This window comes from Musca domestica, unplaced genomic scaffold (genome assembly GCF_030504385.1).
Source record: "Musca domestica strain aabys unplaced genomic scaffold, Musca_domestica.polishedcontigs.V.1.1 20, whole genome shotgun sequence".
NCBI classification, from domain to species: Eukaryota; Metazoa; Arthropoda; class Insecta; order Diptera; family Muscidae; genus Musca; species Musca domestica.
In genome coordinates, this window is record NW_026712250.1 from 6818466 (window position 1) to 6842050 (window position 23585).

A 23585-nucleotide genomic window follows, 5' to 3' on the forward strand; every position below is an offset into this window, starting at 1 on the left:
AGGGGGGAGGGAGTTATTATGGAGATTTTTCTATCCCAAAAACTAAGGCCCTAAGACATGGTTTGTGTTTTTTTACAAAGATTCTAGGGAAATATCACCATCTACTACATTTCAATACACAGTGTTTTGTTTCTTGTTTGTGAACATGATTAGGATTGTTTCAATGTTGCTTTTTTATTCATTTTTTTCTAAAGTAAAGGTGTTTTTTTAGTTGGGTGTTCTTTTTCTTCTAGTTTGGGTGGTTTAAGTTTTCCAGCCATCCAGCCGTTGATTTAGATATTTATTTACTTTATTATTTGTGATTGTAGCCAAGCCGCTGTTGTTTTTTCGTGTCTTGCCATTATTTTCTCTGTATTATTTTTTTATAAAAATTTCTTAAAGAAATCTTTTATCAGTGATATTTTCAAGCAGAAAAAAATTATTTTTCAGTAAAGAAAAATATAAGCTGTGATATTTTTCTTCAAGAAAATTATTATCATTAATATTTTTCGCACAGAAAAATGTCATCAGTGATATTTTTTGCATAGAAAAATATCATTAGTGATGTTTTTCGTATAGAAAAATATCATCAGTGATATTTTTCGTATAGAAAATATCATCAGTGATGTTTTTCGTATAGAAAAATATCATCAGTGATGTTTTTCGTATACAAAAATATCATCAGAGATGTTTTTCGTATAGAAAAATATTATCAGTGATATTTTTCGTAAAGAAAAATATCATCAGTGATATTTTTCGTATAGAAAAAATCATCAGTGATATTTTTCGTATAGAAAAAATCATCAGTGATGTTTTTCGTATAGAAAAATGTCATCAGTGATATTTTTCGTATAGAAAAATATAAGAAAAATATTTTTCGTATAGAAAAATATCATCCGTGATGTTTTTCGTATAGAAAAATATCATCAGTGATGTTTTTCGTATAGAAAAATATCATCAGTGATGTTTTTCGTATAGAAAAATATCATCAGGGATATTTTTCATATAGAAAAATATCATCAGTGATATTTTTCGCATAGAAAAATATCATCAGTGATATTTTTCGCATAGAAAAATATCATCAGTGATATTTTTCGAATAGGAAAATATCATCAGTAATATTTTTCGTTCAGAAAAGTATCATCAGTGTTGTTTCTCGCATCACTTCACTAAAATATCACTGATTTATGCACCTGTTTATTGGTTTGCAGGCCGATTCTTTTTCTTCTTTGTTTTTTTTTTATTTGAATATATAATATATAAATGGTATAAAATAATATTTTTAATATTGCCAATGCTTTAACTTAGTGGATTTTATATATTTCCTGTTTTTTATAGGGAGAGATTTTTTATTTATTTAAGTTTTGCTTTATTTTTTTAAGAAACAGTCTTTATTTTTTATTTTAAATAAAAATAAATAAAATATCAAGAAAACTTATTTTAAAAAAAGTAAATTGTAAATTTAAATTACCAATTTTTTATTTTTTTGAAAAAAAAAATAATATGTTTAACAAAGAAAGATATAAATTCTTGTTATTTTCTCGTTTGGAATTTTGTTAGAAAATAATGCAAATATTGATTTGAATTTTTTTGTTTTAATTTTTTTTAATGTTTTTTTTTTGTGTTATTGTTGTTGCTTAATATGAGCTGTTCTCGTTTTTGTTAAATAAGCGTTTTTTATTATTATTTTTTCTTGTCAATGATAATTGTTGTTCATGTATAAGTTAGGTTTTAATAATAATGCAGCTCTCTGTGGTTTGAAAATAATACAGGAAATATAATTCTCGCTTACTTTTTTTTATAAAAAAAATTAAAAGTAAAGTCTTTGCTTTAAACGTGAAGCTCATTCAAAATTAACAAAAATTTCCATTAAATTATTTTTTTGCTTCATTTTTTGCGTGAATTAAAAAAAATATTGATTGCAGTTTTTTTCTTACGATTTTTCTCTCCACTGCTGGAACTTGATTTAATCTTCATCTGATAAATTGGTATTGGTTAGTAAGGTGGTATTATCCTCGCCGCCAGTTTCTTCAATATCCTGTAAGGGAAATAAAGAAATTATTATAAAATATCAAATCAAGTCAAATTATATTTTAAATATAAAAAGAGAAAAAAACTCATAAATCTATTACTGCCATCCCTGATTACTGCGGATGGTGTAAACACGAACATTACTTGTTTTACGCCGTTGTTGCCATCCGTTATATGCAAATGCTACCCAACAAAAAATCAATTACTGCAATCCCTAATTAGCTAGGGTGTTGTAAACACGATCTTTGTGATCGTATTATATTCGTTATATGTAAAAACGCCCAAAGAAAAAATCATTGACTGCAATTCCTAATGAATTTTATATGGTTAATTTTACCCGTTCTATTCATTATGATGACGACATTATTATAACGGCATTAGTTTACAGTGTAATAACGGCTACGATACTATTGCATAGCATAACCATAAAGCAAAGAAAACAAAAGGTATTTTTTGTCACTTTCCCTGCATCAATTGGCCAGAAACATCTCTCTGAGAGAGTAAAGTGGTTTTATTCTCTTTTACAAGAAAACCATGGAAAGTAAACAAACAGAATCTCTGCAAAATTTTGCAAGCAATTAGCTGAACTAAACAAGTTGGCCGTTGTAACAAGAAATGAAGCACTTAAATGAGTTGAATAACAAAACAAATATGATCGTGATTTCCCAAATAAACATGTTCTAAAATCGTTCGCCTCTAAAGGAAATAAAGAAGAGTTGCAATTGATTGGGAGCGGTAATAAGGTTGCATAGGTGTAAAGTAGACCCTCGAATTGTGCTACTATTTTGTGTAAAGGAACACGTTTTGAGGAAAAAGTTTTAAAAGTTGACGTTTTTGGTACGTAAAGAAAAGAGCTAACACAGATCCTTTAAAATTCATTAAAAACTCCACGATATCTAGTCTTTAAGGTCTTGAAACTTTTCCGAAACAAGTTAAATAGTATCAGTAGTTTTTGCCGACAGATTTATACCCCCAGCCTTGAGTGATGATTATTATAACTGTTGACCCTTTATGGGGGTGGTTCCGAAGAAGTTATGACAGATATAAGTATTGGAAATTGTGAACCTTTGCGGTTGAGGCACCAAAATAGGTTGGCAGACATCTATCATCTTCATAACAGATCTTGCGGTAACAAAAATATTTGGGTATGTGAATTATGAATAGTTGAATACTTATTTCGCGTTTTATGAGCGTTGTGTTTTTTTTCATAATTTTGAACCCTTTGTGGTTGAAGTACCAAAAAGAGTGTGCCGATATATTCCATTTTCACAGCAGATCTTGTGCTAGTAGAAATAATGGGATGTGTGCAATTTGAAAAGAACCGGAAGCATATTTCGGGTTTTATAATCGTTTTGGTTATTCAAAACATTGACCCTTTGTGTGGGAGGTACCAAAAGGAGTTGTCCGATCTCTATCATATTTATAACACATCTTGTGTTGATGGAAATCTTGAGATGTGCTAAGTCTGAATGGAATCGGATGTTTATTTCTCGTCTTATGAGCTTCCTAGATATTCAAATTTGTAACCCTTTGTAGAGGAGGAACCAGAAGAAGTGGACCTATATATTCCATCTTCACACCAAATTGAAAATATTGTGATGTGTGTAATTTAAAGACAATCGGACACTTACATCACATTTTATATGAGTTATAATTATTTAAAATTTTGACCACTTGTTGGAGAGGTACTTTATTTATTTTTTTATTTATTTATTTATATTCAATTAACAAAGTTACCTAGCCCAAAACTTCTATACATAACTACTCTAACTACTAGTTGATGGAGTGGATCGATATTGTTCATTTTCGTACCAGACCTAGCACTGATGCAAATATTAGGATTTGAAGTTGGAGCAAAATTGGATAATCCTTTCTTTTTTTGTGCAGTAAATTATTTTCTTTGAAATTATGGACATTTTTGGGGGAGGTACCAGAAGCAGTTGACCGATATTGCCCATCTCTGAACTCGATCTAAGTTTGACAATAATATTACGATATACCAAGTTTGGATTAAATCGGTTAATCGCTTCGAGAGTTATGGTGCGCACCAGCCAGACAGACAGAGGAGATCGACTCCAAATGTTCTGAAATGGATTCGGTTCAAAGAGACCTAGAATGAGACACGTTTTGTCCGTATCAAATGATATATACCCTCTGTTGTCATATGGCTGAGGTTATAAAGAATCCATACTTTTTTGTCTGCAGGTCATTGAAAAGGAAAATCTTTTAAAATCCACGATTAATTGTCTGAAGGTCAAAATGCACAAAATACCTGTAAAAAATCCACAATTTTCTGCAGGCCCTTGAAAAATATCATTGAAAAAATGTCCTGGAATTAATGAATAAAATCTTTTTTTTGTTTTGGTTCTATAAATATCGGAAACGCATTTTATAAATTCTTCAAATATTCCTACAAAATAGACGATTTTAGATAAAATGTTCTTAAAATTTCCAGGACCAATGAAAAACTATTCATGAAAATCCACAATTTTTAAAAACAAGTCACCAATATTGAATATATATTTTCAAAACTAAAAACATTGCACAAATTCGCAACAGATTCTCTATTTTTTTTTTTTTTTAATTATAATTTATGAAAAATTTTCATTGAAATCAAAAAAAAAAAAACATGAGAAAAAAAATATTATGGAATGTATTCCTTGGTTTGTTATATATGAAAAATTTTCTTAAAAATCTTCTCTCCTAAAAATTTAAACCTTAAAGTTTTTAACTCCATGAAAAATTATATTTAAAAAATTAACAAATTTAAGAAAAATTATTGTTAAATGAATTATAATTTTATATGAACTTTTAAAGCACGTGAACTGCATTATCCAAACAGCCAACATGTGCCTATTGCTATCCACGTAGCTTTAAGTGTGAAAGTATATTATATTATACAATAAATTCAATATGGATAAAAAAAATTGATAGTAAACCGGTATAGAGACATCTTCGTCGTCGTCATCATCAACATCATCATCGCCGTCATTATTATTATCAGCAAGCAATTAAGAGCGATTGTTGAGGGGGCTAGTCAATTAAGTGGCACAGCAACAACATAACCTTGAGCTAATCCCAAAAAAAAAAAACCAAAACACAGGCACACACAAAAAGGGAAAGGAAAGTTGCAACGGAGATTCAAAACATGTTTTGATGTTTTTTTCTTTTTTTTATAAAAAAATATTTATTTTTATTATAAGAGTTCGTTTTTTTTCTAATATTATGTATGTGTATACGTATTATTCAGCCAAGTTAGACTTATTTATGAAATAAATATTTTCAATTTAACATAAAAAAATGTCAGCTTGCTTTTTGCAGACACAAAAGTAAAAGTAAAATTCAGTTTGTCGGTTTGTTTTTATAAAAGTTTATATAAAAATATATATTTTATAGTTGCAGTTTTTGCATTTAATAAAAATAAAAGTACAAAAATTAAAAAAAAAAACATTTTTTTTAAATAGCTTCATTTGAATGAAACATCAAATCTTTTTTATAATTTAATTATTTTTTTAAAAAATACAATAGTTTTGATTTTATTATTTTTTTTTTCGTTTAAAAATAAAGGAATTTTTCTTTCATTGTTTGTGTGTTTTTGAGTTGAGAGTGTCGAGTGTAGAGAATGTTTTGAAGTTTAAAAATAGTTTAACAATTTTACATATTTAAAAATTACATGGTTTCAACGGTTTGTTGTTTCTTGTTTTGTGTGTTTGTTGTATAAAAAAATATGAAATCAAAAATTGCCTTAAATGCATTTCATAGAGGGAGACAGATATCCTTCCATTTTAGTTACAAGTAGTTGGTGTACCCGGCAAATCGGCGGCACATCTCTTGAAGCAATGACCAGGTGTTTTTAAAATGGAAGTGGAAGGGCAGGGGGTTTTTTGAGCAAACAATTATTATTGATGATGTGGAGCTTCTGAATTTTATTTTGAACTTGCGCGGCATATTCTTTCTGTATGCAAGTGCCTATACTAGTGGCCGGTTCCAGGTTTCATTTTTTTACTTGGTCTTCACCTTATTGTTGATGGGAGCACTGGGCGATTGATCAGCTTCTGGCAAATCGGATTCACGTTTCACCTTTTTCGTCTTCTCCTTGGGGGTCTTCTTCTTTTGGCTGGGAGCTGGTTTGCTCAATTGTTTTGCCTCACGCTTGGCCTTTAGTTGCTCGGTGATGAAGGAGAAAATGAAATAGCACTGCAAACCCAAGAGGGCAAACAATGCCAAATAGCCTCTCAATTTTTGTGACGAATTCGCAATAACTCCATAGTACAAGGCCAAAACTCCAATAACCATGGATGTGAAACGGACAAAGACAAACACAGCATTGTTGAAAATACGAACACTGGCCATTTTTTCATCACGATCAAATACACCAATCAATTGGAAGATGTGGGCAAAGGTGGCCGACAAGTAGTGCAAAGTCAAAATAACCAAGGCAATGCGTTGGAATCCGAATGTGTAGGCCAAACAAATGATGGAGAAACCACACACGGCATGAATGATTTTGGGTTGTTGATCTTCCTTCTTGACCTTTTGGAAGTACAATTCAGGCAACATGTGCAAATAGTAAGCCAGCTGGATGATAAAGAAGAATTTGTGCAGGAACAACATGGGGTGATTTGGATAGTCATCCCACAACAGAGAGAACTTGGTGAAATAGCCCTCCTTCAAAATGACGTTGGCACCCCACAGGAAAGACATGACATAGAATGCCACCAATTGACCACTTTCATTGAACAGGGACAGCTTGAATTTGGACAGATGCAGTTTTCTTGAGATCTTATCCAAAACAAATTCCTGGATAATGGCATGCATAATAATGCAGGTAAGGGTATAGAAGAACACGGCACAGTAATCCTTGATGCCAGCCACATAGGTGAAGGGCTTTCCCAGCGGTTGTTCACGTGTCGGCTCCTCTCCGCTCACATTATGATGTAGAGAAATAAAGGCGCTGGCAAATGGTGATGTCGACTCGTCCATCAGGCCCAAAACGAAGACCATTGCCACACAGGAGATAATATCGGCATGATTTTGTATGACGAATTCATGGCTTAGGATGGGTGGGTTCTTGTTGGTGGACTTGCGTCCCAAACTGGCTGGTTTAATGGCCATCTCTGTCTTGGTTACTCTTGCCACAATATTATTTTCTTGGATAATGCTTGTTAATATTACTATTCTTTTATCGTTTTTTATTTGTTATCCAGCAGAAGACGACGACGACGATGACAACAACAGAAGCAGCAGCAGCTCCACAACTAATCTCCCCAGTATGTTTTTCTGTTACGTTTCGCCAAATGAATGGTTGGAGCTATCGTTTCTTTCGTGGACGTCGTCACACGTCAAAAAAGTTTCTGTTTAAAATGCCACAGTGGCAATAACAATCGATTGGTCGATGGTACTATCGATATTTTTTTGCTGTTGTGTCAAATTGGGGTATTCGGTTATTTATGGCACAAACAAAGTTGACAGTTATTCCAATAAGAGAGTGTAACATAAATGAGAGCCGTTGCTTATATTAGGGATCTATAGCGAAGGAAATGACAAGGATCGAGTTTTACAGACCTATGTGCCAGAATAAACAAAACAATACCTGTGGATTTTTTTAAGAATATATTTCGAGAATCGTGGATTTTTAGCTATTAAGGAATGGAATTTACTGCTTTAAATATATATTTTCAAGCAGCAACTTTCGTTCGTCGATTCTTGAGCAAATTAATAATTTTCGATGGACAACATTCAATCACTTTGATGTATTATATGGTATGTTTTTCTTAAATCCAAACCGTGGTTTAAACGTTGATTTTCAATACATTTTTAGAAAGAAAAGAGCTTTAGTTGTGTACCTTTTTTCTGACAATGTCAATTATTTTGTCAAGATCTACAGATGAGCGATCTTGGACCTTAAGGACCATTCGAAGATTTTTAAGAATATTTTTTGTGGACCAATTTTAGTATTTAAGGCCGATATTTTTAAAAATATTCATTAAGCTGCTTTTAAACTTTTTTCCCATATTATTATTATTTTTTTTTTACGAATATTTTGTGTTTTAATAATTGGTCTGTTCCAGAACTGCAAGAATGTAATTTTTTTATTACGATTTCTCTTTATGATATCGAAAAAAAATTGCGAAACTAGTGGATTCTTGCAGGTTCTGGTTCAGAGGTAATGGAGAAAATATGTTTTTTTGAAATTCCACCTATTGAATTTCAAAATTATTTAGAATTTTTAAATTTATTTAAAATACCAATATTGGATTTTTTTAGAAATACTTTCTAACGACTTCTCAATATTTTTTTATAATAATTTTATAATAAAACATAGTCTTACTCCCTTAAATATAGATATGTTTTTCTACTCACATTACGATTCCTCTTTCGAACCGAAGTGACAATGGTCCTCTTGTTGCGTGCCACCAAACAGACCGTTATGATGAGAATGACACCAATTAAAGCGAAACCCAATAAGGCTGGCAATAGCACGCTATCCTCGGTTTTATAACCCTTTTGGTGGTAGGCAAGTGGTTGGGAGGATGAGGCGCAAAAAAGAGAATGAGAAAAAGAAAGCAAGAATTATTAATCTATTTCCGAATGAGGTTAAAAACCCATTAAGTGGTTAACTTACATTCCATTGAAAATATGTGGATGGATCTATGTAGGGCCAATGAGTGTGAATCCAATCAGAATCTTGTCCAGTAGTAGTAGACGCTGTCATTGTGTTAGACATTTTATTATTGGCTGTTAGCGTTTTGGAGGGAATGATATCATTCAAATTGTTGTTGTTGTAGTTATTGGTTTCAGGTGTAGGTTGTATAGGTGAAAGATTTTTCACTAAAACTGGTGGTATGGCCGGTTTCTTGGCTGTAGATTTAAGCAATGGTACCTGCATGATGCGTGTGGTCATTGTGGGTTGGGTTGAAGAAGAGGACGATGATGATGATGATGTGGAATTGTTGCTTTGATTCAATGAAGATTGCAAAGAGGCCCTGGGTACATTGGGTACGGAGTTTAAGATGATTGACCTATTAAGTGCAGGGCTTGTTGTACTGGCAAGTACTACCTCTGCTGTAGCAGTTGTTGCCATAGGCTTGCTAGTTGTTTCCTGCTTGATAACTTGCGTCTGGACGGTGGTAATTGGTTGGTTGGTTATTTCCCCCAAATCATGAATGGTGATTTTTTGATTGGAATCTTCCTTCAATGTTGTGCCAATGGCACTCTCTGGCATGGGGGCCATTGTGATTTCCTTGTTTTCAAGATTAGCATCAGCTGCCTGGAGACTGGTCTTATTTAACTTCAAAATAATCTTCTCCACCCCATCCTTGTTGATAATTTTCACCGGTTTACCCACATTGGCTTTGTTCAAAGCCATCAGATTGCCCTTGTTTAGCATGGCATTGGCCAAAGCACTTCCCGTATGCTGTGAGTTGATGGGACCATTTTCCTTGTGTTCCTTGTTTGTTACGGTGCTTGAGCTGGGCATGGAAACCCGGCTGAAGGCTGCCTTGGTCTTTTGAAACCATTCTGTTGGATTGGGCAAACCGGCAGATACCAAAAATGGCACCAAAACAGCTCCTACTATGACCGTACACACAAACAGTAAACCTAAATAGGCAAAAAAAGATCTTCGGCGAGGTTTTTTATTTTTTGATTTTTTCGAGCCGGCCGATTTGATTTTACCCTCAAGGCGGAAATCATCATTTTGTGGTAGAATGGTATATTGGAGGCTATTTTCACCGTGTCGTATGGTTTTATACATATTTGAAGGGGTCCAAGAGATTTAACTTTAAACAGCTGGGGAGGGGCAAGTTAGACAAACATATGTTGGGCCTTCGAAATGTAGGTGAGCGGGGTGGGCCACAGATTTCCTTAGCAACGTTAAATTATTCCAGAATGAAGTTAAATATCGATTAAATAATAAGCAGACTCCAAAATGGTTTTGGTGTGAGGTCCTTTTTTAATGTCGTGTGGACGTGCCAAGAAGACAATGTAAAATAACTGCAGGACGTCGAGATTTAATGTTGGTTTGTTGCTTGATGTATTTCCCTTATCCTAGGTGGCAAAATGCAATTCCTTTCTTATTGGGATCACAATAAAACAGCAAAACACACTCACGCACACACACACAAACATATATAAAAGTGGGGTAGGTTGCAGAATATCCTTGAAACATATAAATTTTTCCAAACGCTACAAATAATTTTCCATGAATTCTTTAAAAACCAATAAAGATTTACAAAAGTTGAACACAAACAATATAAAAATGTTTATACAAAAAACACTTCAATATATAACATTTATTTCACTTCCTTGTGTTAGGTAAAATATTGAATTACGATTGTTTTAATAAATCTCAGTTTCTTTACTAACTACACACATAATCATATTTATTTTTCATTCATTTTTATTTCATTCTAAATTTTCACTTAAATTCTTTGTTGATAAAAATATATATTTTCATTTATTTTTCTGCTGCAATTCTGTGTCTACTCTTTGGGAAAAACTTCTCGTTTCCTTTGCTAGGTATTTTGTCATTTACTTTCGTCATTTGTCATTATCATATCCTTATTAACTGTCAAATGTTGTTTTTCTAATTCTCTTTGTGTGCTCGTTTTCCATGGAAAATCAATGGAAAGGACCTGTAGTACATCCTTTGAAGAGTTTGGAGTTTGGGGGTTGAGGTTAGTTGAAATTGCTATGTGGACAGTATTTTGTGTTGGCAACAATGTTTCCACAGCATCGAGCTTTTGCATATGTGTCAATAATGTAACAGCTGCCCTTTTGCTGCTGATGTTTGCCGTTAAATGTAAATTGCATGTGAAATTAATAGAGAAAAATAATATAATTTACATTTGGGTCAAATTTACTAATACTATTACATTTTATTATTACAAACATTTGTTGATAGATATTTAAAAGATTTTTGCTTTGTTGTCTTGGCTGCTGTATTCCATGTTGGCACCAGTGATTGCACAGCATTCAGCCTTTGCATGTCTAACCTTTAGAGTAACAGCAATTTATGTTAGTTACGGTTTCATTTGAACGCAATGAGAGCTGTCGGCGTTAAGCGTTGATATAATAAAATATGGACTCTTAACAAGGAAAGGAAATTATTATTTGAATGAATTACAGTTTGTTTTACAATGTCCAAGAAAAATTAGGCGGAATGAAAAACACCGTGTCCATGAGCATTTTTTGAATCGTTTGTTTTATGATATTGGGAATAAAAAGTTGTAAAGAATAAATATTTTAAAGAAAATATTTTTCAGATTTAATTTTTATACCCTCCATCGCACTATGGAGGGTATATTAAGTTTGTCATGCCGTTTGTAATACCTTGAAATATACATTTTAGACCCCACAAAGTATAAATATGTTCTTGATCAGCATAAAATTCTATGACGATTTAGCGATGTCCGTCCGTCTGTGAAAATCAATCTAGCTTCCGAACGAATTGAAGTAGGTTGCTAAAATTTTATCCAGTTGTGCGTTTGTTCTGCAGAATGTTTGGAATTGAAAATGGACTATATAGGTCCACGTTTTGGCATAGCCCCCATATAATTGTACCTCTCTATTTTCGGTATTTTAGTGATTTATGCGACATCATTCACCGAAAATGTTTTAAATTTGGTATTTGAAGTTCGTAATGGATACTACAGCTTATGACAGAAAATTGTCCGTGCAGGTCCACCCCTTCGTATAGCCCCCATATAACGGCACCTCCCGATATTCGGTATTTTGATGATTTTGATGTTTCAAATTTGGCATTTGCAGTTCGTAACGGGTACTAGAGTCTGTGACGGAAAATTGCTTATGCAGGTCCAGGTGTTCGTATATCCCCATATTAAGGTGTCTCCCTATATTCGTATTTTAATTTTCGTATTTGAAGTTCCTAATGGTTACTACAGCCTGTGACAGAAAACTGCCTATGCAGGTCCACATCTTTGTATTTACTCCAGTATAACGGTAACTCCATATATTCGGTATTTTGATAATTTTAAACAGTATATTTCAACGTTTTTTTAATTCGGCCCCACATTTTCGGCATTTTTTTTTTTTTCTAAAAACATTTCAAAAGAATATTTAGACAATTTCATAATTTTTGTTGGGAAAGCTAGTGATTTTTTTTCTCTGAAAAAAATTCTTTCGTAAAAATTTCCAAAATTATACTCTTGACAACATTTCATTGTCAACATGTATATATACAAATCCATTGCATATACACTCCCAGAGATGGGAGCCTGTTTTCATTGAAGTTACATTTGGAAAGGTAAACTGCAGATAAATTCAAAGCTGGATGTTATTACTTGAAATGAGATTACCTTGATCAAATTGTAACATGGACTTATTCTGATGAAAAGTTAGGAAAAAAGTTCATTCAGAATTTTTTTATGGAGAAAAGTCTAATTTTTTGCAAAAAAAGAACAAGTTTTATTATTATTAAAAAGCAGCGTATCTCTGTCTAAACCTGCCTATTTCGAAATAGCATTTTGTTTATTATATTTTCTTTTCTTTTTTTGTTAAAATTGTGTTAAACTTATTTTTATTTTAATGTTCAAATTTATCTGCCCTGTGTAAATACTCCATATGGCATCTCCATTGTTGTTATTGCCACACGTGGATCTCTGACTATGTGTGTGCGTGTGGGGGTCTCTTTGTGCAAATCATAACAGAGATAACACTCTCTCATGTACGTTTTTAATTCCCGTTGGGTCGGTTTCTCATGATTTGTACTCTCTCTCTCTACCCCAGAGTATGCTCCCCAATTAAAGAACACAAGCCAGCATAATTTTCAAAGCATAAAAACAAAAACGCAAATTGGAAAAAAATACAACAACAGTTGTATTTTTGTTGGTGAACCATAAGAAAAAAAAAAAAAAAAACACGCACAAGCACACATTGTTTTGGGGGCTAGAATTTAGAGAAAACACAGGGGCGGGGGATATTGTCAGAATTTTGAAAAAAAAAAAAACAAGTCACACCACACATCATCACAACGTTGACGTTTTACGGCGGCTGGCGGCTTTGCTGCTGCCAATTTGCTTTGTTGGAGAGCATAAACGTGCCAGCACACTTTCCAATTTTCAGTTCTAGTGAAACCACCGGCTGGTTTGGTTTAGTGGTGCTCTCGTCTTGTAACTAAAGAAAAAAAGAAAAATATCGCAAAAATGTCGATGCTGCGTTTGATTGGTGCTGAGGTGAGAGGATATGAAGGAAAACAATTTTTTTTTACCTGCTGCGTAGTAAAGTGTTGCCCTGCCGCTGTTGTAAAAAAAGTGTAATGCAAATAAAAACAAATGAAGGCATGCAAAGTAAAAAATGTGTGGCTGTGCGATTAATTGAAATTGTGGGGACATCTGGACAAGAGACTGAATGGAAAAAAATATTCCATAGATTATTAATTACGTAATACTGCCGTCTTCGTTAAAAGGGTCTTCTTTGATTTTTTTTAAAGATTTTGGTCAATGCCGGTTGAAAGTTTGGCAATTGGGTTATGGAGTTTTTTTTTTTGGAAACTCAGGCGAATTGTTTCTAATCGATAACATGCAATAAGTGGCCTGAGCTCCCCTGCAAAGTGTTCCGACTATAAAACGCTTATGTCTAACTTTTTTTCCTACTTCTCCTGATAAGAAGCCATAAAGTTGTATAGAGTGATTTGCTTGCTGTTTTTTTATTAGTCGTGATAACACATGGCAACGCGTTTTTTTGGTACTTTATATGATTTTCTATTCGAAATAATTTATCAATCGCGAGAGTCTATTATAATGATTATATAACCATAATTACGGGGAGAAAAGTAATGTTTATCTTTTTTTTTGCTTAGCAAAAATAAACAAGACCTCGTATCATTTTCTCATATTTTTCATTATTTTATCAAATATATTGAGATAAAGGTTTATCAGAGCAACACCACCAACCCCACCCCCCATTCTCGCAAAGTGAAAGGATTACTTTAGATTATACCTATCTGGAAAGGTGTTATGAAGATAAATATGTAAATAATTACACTTTAGATCAATAAAATAGCAAAGATTTTAACAGATTTTTCAGATCTCCTACAAAAAAAAAAAAAAAAAAATCAATTAAAAAGATCAGGGTATATCAAAAACACATGGGCTTTAGAAAAGAGAAAAATATAACATTATTCCAACAATTGCTCGTTTTAAAAAAAATTAGAAGAATCTACTATTTTTTTAATTTTTACAATTTGTAATAGCAAATTCCTTCCTTTATGCCACTATTTCAAAAGCTGAAAACTATGAAACCCTCTGTTTACATCCAAACGAAAGTTAACGGCAACTTGTAATAACGGCCCTAATGGCCATCTCTTTGTAAGGAGAATACTGTCACTCTCCAAAAAGGACGGCCGTTACTCTAACCATTTGTTGTTTGCCAAAGCTGATAACTATGAAACTAAAGAATAACAAAAAAATAACGGCAAATTGTAATAACGGCCCCTTTGACAATTTCTTTGGAAAGGAAATTTTGTGACTCTCTCTCTATTCGAAGATGAGCATTACTCTAACTTTGAAACTCTGAAAACTATGAAAATTGCCGTAAAATCCACGAAATAGTAAAATATAACCGTAACTTGTAAAAACGGTCATTTTACATTATATTTGTGAGATTTTTGAGAGCAATTGATCAGTGAAAATTTATCTCACTCTCCTAATTGATTCTCATTTACAAACCACAGGGATGGCAATGTGAAATGTTTTGAAATATCATTTAATATGTATTTCTGAGTGAAAAGCTCGCGAAATCTTTTAAAAATCACTTAAAATGTACTTTTAAGTGATTTTAATATCATTTTAAGAGAAAGCCTCGTAAAATCATAGAGTTTTATTAGAGTATTTTGAAAAAAAAAAAAAAAAAACATTACGAGACGTTTTTCCATGGACAAAAAGGCTGAACCGCTAAATTTTTTGGTATATTCAGGGCAATTCACATTCCATATTTTAAATATTTTTAATTCCAAAACTACACTCAAAAGTGAAAATGTAATTCTCAATCAGTTCAATAAACGATTTTATAATTTGGAAATATATTTTGCTCTTTAGCAATGAACATATAGATGAGTTATCGTGAAATTTTCACAATTTTTTCCAAGAAATTTTCAAAATAAAAGGAATAACAAACCAAAAATTTAAAAAAGATTTTTCAAAAAAAAAAAAAAAAAAAAAATGAGCGCTGACATAAAAAAAAGTAAAAATGCCGTCTATTTCTAAACAAAAATCATTTTTTTAAGAAAAAAATTTATCGAAAAATATTTTCAAAAATAGTGGATTGGATTTTTTTAAACATTTTTTTTAAAGCGAACTTTTTATAATTTTTTAAAAATTCTTTTGAAGAAAATTTTTAAAGCAATTAGTGAATAGATCAGTTATCGTGAAATTTTTATAATTTTTTCCCAAACATTTTTAAAATTAAAAGGAATAAAAAACAAAAATTAAAAAAAAAACGTTTTTTTCAAAAAAAAAAAAAAAAAAAAAAGAGAGAGGGCTGACTAAAACAAAGTAAAAAGGCCGTTTATTTTTTAAAAATCATTTTTTTTAAGAAAAATATTTTCAAAAATGGTGGATCGCATTTTTTTAAATATTTGTTTAAAGATAACTTTTTCTCTTTAATGAAAAATTGACCATGGATTTTTATAATTTTTTCCCAAGAATTTTTGAAAATAAAATAAATAACAAACATTAGATTTAGAAAAAATATTTTTCAAAAATAAAAAAAGTGGACGCTGACTTAAAAAAAACGTAAAAAAGCCGTTAATTTTTTAAAAATCATTTTTATAAGAAAATAAAAATGACCTTTTTCAAGAAAAATAGTGTATCGCAAATTATTTCAAATATTTTTTTAAGGAGAAAATAATACGGGATTTAATAAAAACACTTTCTTCTTTAATGAAAAACTAACCGTGGATTCTTATAAGAAACCGAAAATTTAGAAAAATTAATTTTTCAAAACAAAAAAAAAAATAAAAAAATAAAAAAAAAATATTTAAAAATGCCAATTGTTTTTTAAAAATATTTTTTTTAAGAAAACATTAAATCGTAAGAAATGTTTTTTTTTTTTTTTTTTCAAGGAATAGTAGATCACATATTTTTTAAGTATTTTTTAAGGAGAAAATTATTCAGTATTTCAGTATTTTTTCTTTAATGAAAAAAGTGAGGGATAAAAAAAAATCTTTTTTGACTGAAAAAAAATCTGAATAAGTCACCAATGGGTTAACCGCGCAAAAATTTTATTCCACTGTTTTGTACGTGGCATATTCCAGACATCTCTTGAATATATATTTAGAATTTGATATTCTACCAATGGTTTCGAGAGAGTAGATTAAATGTGTGTACGTGTGTTTGTGTGTCTGTGTCCGTCTGACAACGAGTATGTCGATTAGTCCCCATGTTATTTGCATAAGTTAGAATCGACTCAACTTGAAAGTGGTTTTTGGGTTTTAATTCAATGTGTGAATTAGACTCATATTTGCAATTGAAATTATGACAAAATATATATTTAACTTTTTAAAAATGAAGTATATATTGGATAAAACAAAAAAATATCGGCTCTCACTCCAATATTTGCAATGTCTCTCTCCCCCTCTCTTAACAGTAGTGGGCAAACATAAAATGTTAAATCATCACAGAGCTTAAAACGTGGATTTATGGCTTCTATGAATACCAATTTTGCTAGGACCCAAATCTAGAATTCTTCAAGAAAAAATTTCAATTAAGTTTCAAAATTCCAAAAAATTCGTTTTCACAGCTATATTTTTATTATGGTACCCACAAAAATGATTGACATTATGAACTGAATTCTCTCTGTCATATCACGTGGTACTTTATCTAAATCTCTTCTTTGGTTTTTTTACTTGCCAGGTAACAACACAATTTCTTTCTCCTTATCATAATTTAATAATCACTCTTATCTTTATTGCTATGCATTGATAAATACGTAAGTATTTATAGATTAAATCCCCAGCACGCTTAGCGATCTAATTATCTGCCGCGTATTGCATTGAAATCTGGGCATATGAAATTAAAAATACTTCATTATCTCAATTTGTGTTTTTGTATGCAATATACCCCCAGGATTTCACACAGAAACAATCAATTTTTAACAAATGTATTTTAATAGAATTTTTTAGGATTTTGAAATAAAAAAAATTAAAATGGGATTTTATTAAAATATAACCTCACATAAAATATTCTTAAAAATCAACAATTTTAATCAAATTTCCTTCAAAGTAATATTATTTCATAGACTTCAATCATTCTCTATTTATTCATCAATTGTCGTATTTTTCCTCAAATTTTATATAACATTTTGCATTACACATTTGCACCCAACTGTATTATTCTAGGCCTACACGCGCCACCATTTCTTTTTCAATTTATTTTAATTTCCGTATTTTTGTCAAACCAGAGCGAGAGAGCGCCAAGGGGGACTCCATAAAAACATTTATCTAGTTTTCAAGTTTAAATTTATTTACTTACACCACCCCCCTTCATGTTTGCCATTGCCATTTCTTTGATATTCTATTCATTTGTTATGGAAATTTTTCAAACAACGATCACAACAACAATCTCTTATGGGGAGACAAGCCCACAACGCCATTATTCTCGATGAGTAGGAGAGAGAGACGGCCACGCAGTGAGAATAAATGCCAAGAGATGGTGACGTTAATGGAACAATAATGAAAACAACAATAAAATTCTATGGGGTGACAGGCCCACATCACTTTTGTGTGTAGGGGGAGAGAGAGAGAAAAATACACAATGTCGAGAGAGAACGTTATTGCTCCATTTAATTTCTTACACTGCCTTTACACGGTGCAATTTTTAGCTGGCATTTTTATCAATTCTCTTTTAAAATTTCTGCGTAAATCTTCGCGCCTTTACACGGTGGCATTTTACGATAATAGTGCTTGGCATTTTTTCTGACATTTTATTTTATTCAGTATTTCGTATAGAGCTAATTGTTTGTAAGAGATATTTATAAAGAAGTGATTTAAAATTAAATGTGTGAATCTAAAGAAGAAATGATGGAAAAAGTTATTGAGGTGTTAAATATTGCATTATTAACTTTTATTTTAACTTTCTTTTTTACTTTTTAATACTTTACTTTTTAATTTTCATATAATTCACTATACAATTCAATCACTAAAAACATAACATCACAATAAAAGAAACGCATCAAAAATTACAATAAAGAAACGATATGAAATGTCAAAATCATAAAAAATTCGGAAGAAGCAAAAAGAGAAATGCAAAGAAAATGGCATGTAACCCTGTGCGGTGGCTTATCGTGCCATTTTTTCTTCTATCCTTGTCTCTCTACACCTTTTACCAACAAAAAAAAATGGCATGGTTAAAAAATGTCACCGTGTAAAGGCAGTGTTAGTGGAGAAGGCATTTTTACATCTTTGTTTGTAAGTGACAACGGAAATTGACTACAGGGAATTGTAGTAACAAACAGTGATGCTAATCGAAATTTAAGAAAAAATCGATAATTTGTAAAATTGAGACAATTAAATTGCAAATGTAAGAGACAACGGAAATTGGCGACAGGGAACTGTAATAACAAACAGTGATGCTTATCGTAATTTAAGAAAAAATCGATAATTTGTAAAACTGAGACAATTAATGATGTCCGTTAAATTATGGAATTTTGTGTAAGAAGAAATAATGAATATGATAAATAATGGAAATTTTCATCAGTGTGGACTACTAAGAATTATGAAAACCTCTATAATTTAAAAAATACGAAAAAAGAACCACTACAAAGAACGATAGTAAAACAGTGATGCTAACTGAATTTCTAAAAAAAACAGCGATTTATTTAAAAGATCGCCAATTTTAGGAAAAAAGATAATATCAGAAAATGAAAGCAAACAAAAGGGAATGTTGACAAAAAGAAAGAAATCCACAACAAAGATCGCTAACTGTATTTTGAAAAAAAAAAACAGCGATTTATTAAAAAGTCGCCAATTTGGGAAAATAAGATGATATCAGAAAATGAAAGGGAATGTTGACAAAAAACAGTGATGCCAACTTATTTTTTTTAATAGCGGAAATAAAAATAATACTAGCACACAGAATAAAAAAATGACAATTTGCAATTTGGAGAATGCAAATGGCGGACAGTGAGACTAAATGTGACTTGGGAAAAACGATATTTTGAAAATTATAACAATTACCGATAATGGAATTACGCAATAGAGAACTATAACGGATAGAGAACTAAAACAGTAATGCTAACTGCGATTTATGAAAAAATAGATGATTTAAAATTAAAAAAAATTACAGATAACGGAATTCTACAAAAGAAAATGATAATAAAAACAACTACAATGAAAAAAATGTGTCGCTAACCACGATTTCTGTAAAAATCGCCAATTTGAGTAAATAAAACAGTGATGCTAACTGTGATTTATGAAGAAATTTATGATTTGAAATTAGGACAAGTACAGATAACGGAATTCCAGATAACGGAAAATGATAATGGAAAACAACGATGGTGAAAAAATTGGTGCTGCTAACCATGATTTTTGTAAAAATCGTCAATTTGAGTAAATAAAACAATGATGCCAAATGCGATTTATGAAGAAATTTATGACTTAAAATTAGGACAGGTACAGATGGCGGAGTTCCACAAAAGAAAATGATAATAAAAAGACGACGCTGACAAAATTGGTGTTGCTAACCACGATTTCTGTAAAAAACGTCAATTTGAAAAATAAAGCAAACAAAGAAAATTATAACAAACAAAAGAGAATGCCAACAGAAAACAGTGATGCTAACTTCGATTAAATGGGGAAATTCGTTAAAATGGAGAAAATCGTTAAAATGGGGAAAATCAGTGTAATAAGGTTAAAAAGGAAGAGATTAGGAATGGAAACCAGGAACAATGAATGTTAATAGAAAATAGTAATGTCAACAACATTTTTTGTAAAAAATCGCCAATATGAAAATTTTAAACGATTTTAAATTAATAGGTTATGGAAAGTGATGCTTATTATGATTTCAGTAAAAAATCGCCGATTTAAAAAAGTAATGCAACAGTTTTTTTGATGTCTTCATGTTTTTTGGAATTTTAATTTCTGAAGGTGAAATAGAGAGATGTAGAGAGAGAGAGAGCATCTTAGAAAATATGAAACGTATATTAAGGTTGCATCATGGAGATTTTTGTGAAAGAGAGTGCAAAAAGCGATTTTTGTAAAAAACGCTAAAATGAAAAGTGATGCTTATCGCAATTACTGATAGAAAATATTTTATCGTGGGGAAATTTAAATCATTTTTTTAAGAAAATGTCGCAAAAAGAGGCCAAAAATTTGGTTTTAGGGGGAATGGATAAATTTAATGAAAAATATTCTTTTTTTAACAGAAGGGTTACAATTTATTAAAAATTCTGGTATTTACTTTCGATTTTTGTTCAACTTTTCCACAAGCATTGCTTTTAAAATCCAAACACATTTGCTTAAATTATTTACATAAATAAATTTTAATTATTTTTTTTCGACAACAACGGCATGTCTACGAAGTACGCAAATCAGAACCCCTTGACTTTTGAATATTTTATTTATATTTAATTGTTTATTTTCCCTCCTTCTTTCCAGGCCCGTTTCTTGGCCAAGCGTGCCTACTCCTCGGCCGCTCCCACCACCAAAATGTTCATCGATGGCAAATTCGTTGAATCCAAAACCAACGAATGGATCGATGTCCATGACCCAGCCACCAATCAAGTGGTTACACGTGTACCCAAGTGCACCAAGGATGAGATGCAAACCGCTTTGGAATCCAACAAGAAGGCCTTCAAATCCTGGTCGAATACCTCGATTTTGTCCCGCCAACAGGTCATGTTCAAATTGCAGGCTTTGATCAAGGAAAACATGGGTGAATTGGCCAAGAACATTACCAAGGAACAGGGTAAGACTTTGGCCGATGCTGAGGGTGATGTTTTGCGTGGTCTACGTAAGTATTTTGAGTCAAATTAAATTTGAAAAAAAAAAAAAAAATAATAATTTTTTCAAATTTTTCCCACAGAGGTCGTTGAACACTGCTGCAGCATTCCCTCGTTGCAAATGGGCGAAACCGTTGCCAATGTTGCCCGCGACATGGACACCTACTCCCTGGTCTTGCCTTTGGGTGTCACCGCCGGCATTGCCCCCTTCAATTTCCCCGCCATGATTCCCTTGTGGATGTTCCCTGTTGCCATCACCTGCGGCAATACCATGTTGTTGAAGCCTTCCGAACGTGTCCCCGGCTGTACCATGATGTTGATGGAGCTGTTGAATGAGGCCGGCTGCCCACCCGGTGTTGTCAATGTCATCCATGGCCAACACGATGCCGTCAACTTCATCTGTGATGCCCCCGAAATCAAGGCCGTCTCCTTTGTTGGTTCCGACCAGGCCGGTAAATACATTTACGAACGTGCCGGCAAGAATGGCAAGCGTGTCCAGAGCAACATGGGTGCCAAGAATCATGGTGTCGTCATGGCTGATGCCAACAAGGAAAACACATTGAATCAATTGGCAGGTGCTGCCTTCGGCGCGGCCGGACAACGTTGCATGGCCTTGTCCACAGCTGTGTTTGTTGGCGAAGCCCAAAAATGGATTCCCGATTTGGTTGAGCGCGCCAAGAAATTGAAGGTCAATGCTGGTCATGTTCCCGGTGCCGATTTGGGTCCCGTCATCAGTGCCCAGTCCAAGCAACGCATCCACGATTTGGTTGAATCCGGTGTCAAACAAGGTGCCAAGTTGATCTTGGATGGCCGTAACCACAAGGTTCCCGGTTTTGAGGATGGTTACTTCGTTGGACCCACCATCTTGACCGATGTCACCCCCGAAATGGACTGCTACAAGGAGGAAATCTTTGGCCCCGTCTTGGTTATCTTGAATGCCGATACCATTGATGAAGCCATTCAAATGATCAACAAGAACCCCTACGGTAACGGTACCGCCATCTTCACCACAAATGGAGCCACTGCCCGCAAATTCGTCAATGAAATCGATGTTGGCCAAGTTGGTGTCAATGTACCCATTCCCGTCCCCTTGCCCATGTTCTCCTTCACCGGTACCCGTGGCTCGTTCCGTGGTGACCATCACTTCTATGGCAAACAAGGTGTTAAATTCTACACCCAAACCAAGACCGTCACCCAATTGTGGCGTGAATCGGATGTCACCCACACCCAGGCTGCCGTTGCCATGCCCACCATGAAGTAAATTTGAGTAGCATACCACATACGAAAGAGGTTGAATAATGGTGCCTTATGGGAAGTGAAGAGCTGTGGTGAGAAACAAAGAAGTCTTCCAGTTGTGTATTTGTAGCACAAAATAATGTTAACTAAAAAAATGTTTTAATGGCTTTTATCAACAAATCCTATTTTGCCTTCTTCCCGAAACCATTTTTACAAAGTTCATTGCATTTATTAAATTTAATTTAGAAAACATGTCCATAATCTTGAGTATTAGTTTAAGTAATAATTATAAAATAAAAGAAGAAGAAAAACAAAAAACTCAACAATAAAAATCATAATTTTACAATTTAAAAAATTAAATATTTTTTATATTTCTGGGTTCTGATCGGTCTCCAGGAGCTCCAACAATTTTTAAATGACTTGCAACATGTAGGGGAACATGTTATTATGCCAATGCATCAATTTCCCAGGTGTGGTGAGTTTCCATGAAAACTCACCACACTGCCAAAAATGTTCCTAATCACCAAATTTTTCATTGGAATAACATAAATACCTTTAGATTGAATTTTGAATAATCACAATTATTGTTATTGTTGTTGAAAGGGACTCCCCGACCTCCAAAAAAGCTTTAAATGGCTTTTAACATGCATGGGAACATGTTTTAATGCCAGTGCATCAATTTCCCAGGTGTGGTGAGTTTCTATGAAAACTCACCACACTGCCAAAAACGTTCCTAATCTCAAAATTTTTCATTGGGATAACATAAATACCTTTTGTTTGCATTTTTTTATAAAAAATATATTTATTTTTGTTGAAAGGTACTCCCCGACCTCCAAAATAGCTTTAAATAGCTTTTAACATGCATGGGAACTTGTTATTATGCCAATGCAACAATTTCCCAGGTGTGGTGAGTTTCCATGAAAACTCACCACACTGCCAAAAATGTCCCCAATCACCAAATTTTTCATTGGGATAACATAGACATTTTTTGTTTTAATTTTTAATAGTTAAAATTATTTTTATTGTTGTTGAAATGGATTCCGCGACCTCCAAAAAGCTTTAAATAGCTTTTAGTATGCATGGGAACTTGTTATTATGCCAATGCAACAATTTCCCAGGTGTGGTGAGTTTCCATGAAAACTCACCACACCCCCAAAATTGCACCCAATCGACAAATTTTTCTTATATATACCATAAATGCATTTAGTTTGAATTATTTGTTTTCCTAAAGGGAAATTATCGCCTATTTGGATATTATTTTTCACCACAGGGGTTAATTTGGAATGGATTTAGTCATTTTGTACATTGAAATCGAATTCCAATACCTCTATAAAGTTCCAAAATCATTTATGGCATATGTGGAAACATTATATGCAAATCCA

The 23585-nt window shown here is 32.6% G+C and overlaps 3 protein-coding genes across 4 annotated transcripts; 1 reads left to right on the plus strand and 2 right to left on the minus strand.

Moving 5' to 3' along the window:
* Nucleotides 1-1583: 1583 nt before the first annotated feature.
* Nucleotides 1584-10671, minus strand: LOC101894308 (putative uncharacterized protein DDB_G0277255). Of its 2 annotated transcripts, XM_059122374.1 has the most exons (4): nt 10123-10671; nt 8636-10059; nt 8374-8514; nt 1584-2017 (listed from the first exon to the last, which is right to left on the minus strand). In XM_059122374.1, exons 2-4 carry the CDS (start codon nt 9764-9766, stop codon nt 1946-1948), a joined length of 1344 nt encoding a protein of 447 aa, XP_058978357.1. In that variant the 5' UTR covers nt 9767-10059; nt 10123-10671; the 3' UTR covers nt 1584-1945. The 2 variants fall into 2 exon arrangements, with proteins under 2 accessions (XP_058978357.1, XP_005176832.2); XM_005176775.4 differs by having other exon boundaries at nt 8636-10671.
* On the minus strand, nt 5365-7383 carry LOC101894137 (translocating chain-associated membrane protein 1). The gene has a single exon (XM_005176774.3). The coding sequence runs from the start codon at nt 7123-7125 to the stop codon at nt 6013-6015; it is 1113 nt and encodes a 370-aa protein (XP_005176831.2). The 5' UTR covers nt 7126-7383; the 3' UTR covers nt 5365-6012.
* A 2387-nt stretch (nt 10672-13058) lies between the features above and the next one.
* Nucleotides 13059-22520, plus strand: LOC101894473 (probable methylmalonate-semialdehyde dehydrogenase [acylating], mitochondrial). The gene is made up of 3 exons (XM_005176776.4): nt 13059-13205; nt 20624-20978; nt 21051-22520. Exons 1-3 carry the CDS (start codon nt 13176-13178, stop codon nt 22226-22228), a joined length of 1563 nt encoding a protein of 520 aa, XP_005176833.2. The 5' UTR covers nt 13059-13175; the 3' UTR covers nt 22229-22520.
* The last annotated feature ends 1065 nt before the right edge of the window (nt 22521-23585 follow it).

What these genes read in the sequence shown, in the direction of transcription:
- LOC101894137 (XM_005176774.3), bottom strand. Translation starts at nt 7,125, where the DNA reads ATGGCCATTAAACCAGCCAGTTTGGGACGCAAGTCCACCAACAAGAAC.
- LOC101894308 (XM_059122374.1), bottom strand. Translation starts at nt 9,766, where the DNA reads ATGTATAAAACCATACGACACGGTGAAAATAGCCTCCAATATACCATT. An exon ending in CCACATATTTTCAATGGAAT is followed by an intron (nt 8,515 to 8,635) that starts GTAAGTTAACCA and finishes TACCACCAAAAG; the next exon opens with GGTTATAAAACCGAGGATAG. An exon ending in TTCGAAAGAGGAATCGTAAT is followed by an intron (nt 2,018 to 8,373) that starts GTGAGTAGAAAA and finishes TTTCCCTTACAG; the next exon opens with GATATTGAAGAAACTGGCGG.
- LOC101894473 (XM_005176776.4), top strand. Translation starts at nt 13,176, where the DNA reads ATGTCGATGCTGCGTTTGATTGGTGCTGAG. An exon ending in TGCGTTTGATTGGTGCTGAG is followed by an intron (nt 13,206 to 20,623) that starts GTGAGAGGATAT and finishes CCTTCTTTCCAG; the next exon opens with GCCCGTTTCTTGGCCAAGCG. An exon ending in TGATGTTTTGCGTGGTCTAC is followed by an intron (nt 20,979 to 21,050) that starts GTAAGTATTTTG and finishes TTTTTCCCACAG; the next exon opens with AGGTCGTTGAACACTGCTGC.